Source organism: Salvia splendens, unplaced genomic scaffold (genome assembly GCF_004379255.2).
Source record: "Salvia splendens isolate huo1 unplaced genomic scaffold, SspV2 ctg289, whole genome shotgun sequence".
Lineage (NCBI taxonomy): Eukaryota > Viridiplantae > Streptophyta > Magnoliopsida > Lamiales > Lamiaceae > Salvia > Salvia splendens.
The window spans coordinates 1-6383 of record NW_024598928.1 but is presented as its reverse complement, the minus strand read 5'-3'; the positions used below and the strand labels follow the sequence as shown (position 1 = coordinate 6383).

At 32.4% G+C, this 6383-nt stretch overlaps 1 protein-coding gene across 1 annotated transcript; it reads left to right on the top strand.

Annotated features, from left to right (window-relative positions):
• The first annotated feature begins 469 nt into the window (after positions 1-469).
• Positions 470-5738, top strand: LOC121789597. The gene is made up of 4 exons (XM_042188013.1): positions 470-569; positions 2625-2788; positions 5257-5550; positions 5625-5738. Exons 2-4 carry the CDS (start codon positions 2636-2638, stop codon positions 5736-5738), a joined length of 561 nt encoding a protein of 186 aa, XP_042043947.1. The 5' UTR covers positions 470-569; positions 2625-2635.
• Positions 5739-6383: the final 645 nt, after the last annotated feature.

Genomic DNA, 6383 nt, shown 5'->3' with positions numbered 1-6383 from the left:
GAAGGAGTGAAAATCATTTTACAAAACTATTTTATTTTCAACTCAAACAAAGACCAGTTAACACAAAAAATTAATGGAAACGTAAACCCTAGGAACAACCATCATTCGATTTCTGAACAATAACAGTCATGAGATCTGGGGTCATTACACTATTTATATCAAATATTTTATCATTATTTTATATTAATATAAAAAATTTCATATGATTTCATGTTGGTATAAACAATTTTATTATTACTTTATACTATTTTGTACTTTACTTAGACAAAGAAATATATATATTAAAATAAATGTGAACTTTTTGTACTATTATATCTGAACTTTTTTGTATCAATATGAATAACAAATTAACAATTCAATATTTTGATAAGTGCAATTACCATCATGGACCAAAAATTTTGAGTCACAAAATTGATGTACAGCTTGCATTTGCTATTGATTTTGACAACATTTAATTCACAGTCGTTTTTGTTGCTGCAAAGAAACTAAATTCCTGCTTTTATATTTGAAGCCATCACAGTTTTTCAGTCCATCTACTTTCAATTCAAGGGAAATTCTGCTTCATCAAGGTTTCATTTCTTCTCCCTCTCTTTTTTAACATTTCAGTAATTTTATAAACAAATTCAGCAACACCCCTTTTTTTTCTCTTATACGCAACACAACCTTTAGAATTTTTGTTTATTTCGAATAAAAAGTGGCAACATTTTGTTTCATCACTATGGTGATAATTAAGAAGTTTTAAAGATACAATCTTGTTTCTTAATTGGGGTCGTCTTAAAATTATGTTTATTCTTATCTCTTGATTGATTGCCCATTTTCTTACTTGAATTTATGTTAGTATCTTTTTTAGTTGTCATTTTTCTCAAAAGCTTAGTCTAGGGACAACGTATCTCTGCACGTCTCAACTGTACCAAGATAATACTGTATCTCCCGACTACTCGTACCACCCCATATGACTAATTTAATTCATATCGTATCACACTATTATCTTGTGTAATGAAACGAACAGCACTTTAGGATATGAATTTGCGGACCTAAGATGTTGTTTGAGAAAAGTGTTTTAAATTTAGGATCATACTACTCCCTCCGTTCCATAGTAGTGGAGTCATTTTGCCATTTTGGTACATTCCATAGTAGTAGAGTCATTTCCCTTTTTAGTACTAAAAGTTAACACATTTCTTCTCATTTACTTTACTCTCTCTTACTTTATTCTTTCTTCATCTCTCTACTTTCTTAATCTCCGTGCCGAAAAGAAATGCCCCCACTACTATGGAATGGAGGGAGTACTTCTTTTGTATTTGGGCTAACATTGGGCGCAGTGATGTGTATTTTTCGAGTTTAAATATCAAGTGTAAAACTCACACAAGTTTAATAAATTAACTCTAATATTACAGCGAATCTGCAAGAATACAGAGTCGAATGTAGTATTTTGAGTGTCGATCCACAGGGAAGGTAAAGTTTATTTAACTCCAACACAAGTAAAAGACATACTAAAATGGATTTTGATCGAAAGGTTTTGACTTCTATAAGCTAATAATAAAATAAAGCTACGACTTAACGAAAGATAGACTAATCAAATGGGAAAACATGTTACTCCAAGTTGCTCACTAAGCTTGTATGGTTCTACACATATATCAAAAGCACATATTTGGGATTAATTAATCTACCTAATCGCTTGCACTGAACATGTTTGCGACGTATAGTTCATAGTCAGCTGAACACTTGTTCCATGAACTAATCTTCAATGTTTACAAACTCCTACGGAAGCGCTAGAGAAAGAAACATCTACTATGATCACCTACTTAATCCACTATCGAATTATCCTTTGAACAATTCTAATTCAATAGCAATCCAACAATCAAACACTCATAAACTATGTTAAAGAGACAATAGCATAAGAAATAACATCACTACATTATTAGCAAAAAACATAGTGAATAAATATTGAGCACATTGTTGGACACAATCACATGAGTTCAATGGTGTAAAAACATCCATACAAAGCCTAGATTACAACTTGGAGCAACATAGAGAGTTTAGCCTAAACACATGGTGAAATTTGCAACTAAAACCATAGGAAGCATGCTCTCGTTGAGTGGAATTGGGGTTCGGAAACGGAGCGTCGGAATGATTGCCGAAACTTCTTTGAATTCGTCTTCCTCGTCTCTGAATTTGTCGCCACCCAAGTCAAATCTCTTTCCTCAATTTTTATTGAATAATTAATGCCCCTCACGTCACCTTTCTTCTCCCTAAAAAACGTCACCTCACTCTCTCTCCCCACCTTTCTTTTTCTCCTCCTTTCCTCTATGTCCCTTCACCTCTGCAACCTTTTCTTTTCTTTCTTTTTTCCATCATGAAACTGCCCGAGAAACTGCTGAAATTGCAGTTAGAATGAACTACCCGGCCGGTAGAATTTTACAACTACAAAATCACCCGGCAGGGTGGCCAATTTCTTGTACTTGCTGGAATTTTCGCACAACTTTTTCACCATCCGAGCTTCATTCCTTGCTTCTCCATTCATTCATCTTCCTACACCACAAAACATACTTTTTGCAAGCATCAAACTATATAAATCATGTAAAGTTAGGGGAATAAAAATGTACAATTTGATTCACATCACGCAGTATCTTCTTTCATGGAAAACAAACAAGAAGAAGAAAATATGGAAAGTGTGTCTGAAGGGAATGTGGTCCAAGATCCCAAGGGGGAAGATGAGATGAAAGATTCCTCAATTGTAGAGGAGCTTACCGAATATGACCAGGAATCACAGCGGGACGATATTTCAGAGGTTAGAATATTTTTATTACTACTATTATTATTTGATTTTTGGAGTTTCGATAGTACAGTAGTACTATATTACAACTACTTTCATGGGTTTGGAACGAGATGAGATATTAATAAATTAGACAATAATCAACTGTCCTGTTTATAACATGAATGTTGATTTTCTACTGTCTTAATATGCTGCGAAGTTTTTATGTTAACTTTGTCAAAAAATTTAATGTTATTAACATTGGTGTCGATTTGTCGGCTGCTGAATTATAACTTGTTTAAAAGAATAATTTTTTACTAGTAGTATATGTTTCGAGAAATCTCATTCTAATACACAAAATTGCATAAGGAAATCTTTAGTTAATGTGCAGAAAAGAAATTCTCTAATTTAAAGAGTCATTTTATAGGATTATGATATGACACTACTCATTAACTACCTAGCGTGCATTTTCCATGTCCATGTATGTGTTTGGTTGAGTTAATATTAATATAGTACTCCGTATGAAATAAACATAATGAATATATTTAAAGAGTGAAATTCATTTTATATATCTTATTCAATTTTCTTACATAAATACATCACCAAATAACACCAACCAATCAAATTTACCTTTATTTGTAAACTCTTTAAAATTTTAATTTAAGAAATTGAAATTATGTAATTGTGGATGTTTAATTAATTTAATTTTAAGAAATTAGTATAGTTTGAGATTTGAGTGATATGTTGACATTATAGTTGAAAGGTGAGTTGTTGTAAGAATTGAGTTATCAGTTGTTGACGGTCTTACCAATAACTATTCCTCAATTTGAATACGCTAATATCACAAATTAGATAATTTGCCTTTAGCGTATTTATCACAAAAAAAAAATTAATGGAAATGTAAACCCTAGGAAAGACCATCTTCCGATTTCGGCACAATTACATAACTTAAAGTCAATACACTATTTATAAAAAATATCTTGTTTCATGTCGTGGTAAAAAAATTAAAGTTTTAGTGAATGATAGTACAAAATGTTCTATTTTCGTGCTGGTATAAATAATTATTTATTTATTAGGGTTTGGAATGGGATGAGGTATAAATTTGACAATAATCAACTGCCCTGTTAACATCAATGCCGATTTTCTACTGTGTTACTATGATGTGAAGTTTTTTTAAGTTAACGTTGTGAAAAAAATTTAAGTTATTAACATAGGTGTCGATTTGTTGGCCACTGTAAGTATAACTTTATATAAATGAACGACTTTCTATAAGTTTTTTCGATGATGAGATAGTCGGACACTTTGAAGAAGAAATTAAGATTAACCCAAAAATAAATACTCCTTTTATCCCAAATTATTTGAGTCACATTTCATTTTGAGTTTTCCCAAGTTATATTAGTAATTTTCCTTTTATGACTAAAAAACAAATACTCCATCCGTCCCATAGAAATATGTTATATTTCCTTTTTCATTCGTCCCATACAAATAGTCCATATCCATTTATAGCAACTTTTTTTTCCATTCTCTTTTTCTTTATTATTTATGGGTCCCACCATCCACTGCACAATTTCAACTATTTTTCTCATTCTCTCTTACTATGCCAATTACACCTTAAAACCCATGCCAACCCTAAATGGTCTATTGAGGGTGTATTTAATCTCAATTACTTTTTGTTATCTTACTTTACTCTCTCTCTTCTCTCTCATACTTTATCATTTATCTTATCTTATTTTATGATGATTTAACCTATTAAATACAATTTACTTAAATCTTATGCTGAAAAGAAACTCTCAAATAACAAGGGACGGAGGGAGTATTATTGCAATTTTTTTCTATGGAATATCTAACTTTAAAATTGTCATTGAAAGTGACACATGATACTCAAGATTCGAAATATATATGTAAAGCATTATAGCAAGCCATCAAATTCATTATCTACAATTCACTATGCATCTACAACATCGACGATTATTCTATATATAACTACAAAGATTGATTCTCTAATTTACTCTTATTGCGATAAATAAACCTTTTAAATCCGTCGTAATCCAGATGGTTGATCACCGTAATCTAAGGGATCTAGTTTGGCTTAGTTTTGATATAAAAATTGATTTTATTTTAATCCATACATAGGTTACATTATAATGCTAATTAACTTCCAATATAGAACTAATTACTATCTCAATTTTGTGTATTAAAAATATTAACATAATGTTGATATATTTATGTTATTATATTAATATTTTTAATCGAGATAGTTCTTATTGGAAATTAGTACTCTTTTATATATGTCACAAGGAAGATGACTTATTCCTTGGATGACATGAGATTTTATGCGTTTTTTTTTGTTAAATCGAGATAATAAAATAAAGATAAAAGGAATTCTATTTTTAGTAATGGGTCATTTGGTTGAGACAAACTAAAAAGAACGGACGAAGTATTTTTTTATCACACCCCTATATTTCATAATTTTGACTTGGGATTTTTTATATTTCTTGGAATAGCTTTTCTGTCGTATCACTAGCGTGATATCTGATGATATGACGATGACCCAGAGGCAGCTAGAGGTAAAATTAATCCCTAATCAAAGCTATGAAGAAGATAAGCTTGTGGATGCAGAGATGTACAATGATCTTGACTTGTATCTAGCAGCTATAAATGGCGATCTCGATCACTTCAAAATAATTCTTTATAGAATTTCATCGAGTGATTCTGTAGATGATATTTTGTCTAGCCTGAGCCCTACTCAAAACACATTTCTTCATGTAGCCGCCAAACATGGAAAACTAGATATAGTGGTATTCATAGCCACTACGACCATCACTTGTCTTGGCCAAGAATTTCAATGGAGACACTGTGTTGCATCTCGCAGCGAAAGTGGAGACGAGTCAATGGTAAAGCCTTGTGGGACATCTCTTCTCATAATGAGACTGAGAAGCGTAATCTGCTGAGAGCAGAGATGGGATGGGAACACAGCCTTGCATGAAGCATTACTCATTGGTTGTGAATCAATTGCTAGTTTTTTGATCCAGCAAGACTCTGAGCTATCATATGTCTAAACAAGCGTGGAGAATCTACCGTTTACTTGGCATCGAAAGCTGGTCTTGTAGAATGCGCGTCTTCTATTCTTGCACAGTGCACGGATGAGAACCTCGTAAAACTGCTTTTCGAGAGTAAATCTCCCATTCAAGCAGCAGTTGAGAGGAAGAAAATTGGTATTGAATTATGATTCAATTATCTGAAAAATGGTTAGATTGGTTTCTTGTACTTATTATTATTATTTTTTTTGTCATGCATCAGTTGTTTTAGAAGCCATAATCGAAGCGAAGCCAGAATTAATCCTAATGAGCGACAGTGAAGGAAGAAATCCGCTTCATTATGCTGCATCTTTGGGTCACCTAGAAGCAACACATTACCTGCTAACAAAATGTAAGAGAAATGCAACTAGAAGAGACGAAAGAGGTGAACTGCCTATTCATTTGGCAGCACTTGAAGGCCATGTTGACGTCATTCGCGTTTTGCTTCAACATCCCACCGAAGCAGAGGAGCTGCTCGACAAGTCTGGCAATAATATTCTACATATTGCTGCTCGGAGTGGAAGATATAATGTGTTCCGTTTCGTTCTCAGAAT

What these genes read in the sequence shown, in the direction of transcription:
- LOC121789597 (XM_042188013.1), top strand. Translation starts at nt 2,636, where the DNA reads ATGGAAAACAAACAAGAAGAAGAAAATATGGAAAGTGTGTCTGAAGGG. An exon ending in AGCGGGACGATATTTCAGAG is followed by an intron (nt 2,789 to 5,256) that starts GTTAGAATATTT and finishes TTCTTGGAATAG; the next exon opens with CTTTTCTGTCGTATCACTAG. An exon ending in ATGGAAAACTAGATATAGTG is followed by an intron (nt 5,551 to 5,624) that starts GTATTCATAGCC and finishes TGCATCTCGCAG; the next exon opens with CGAAAGTGGAGACGAGTCAA.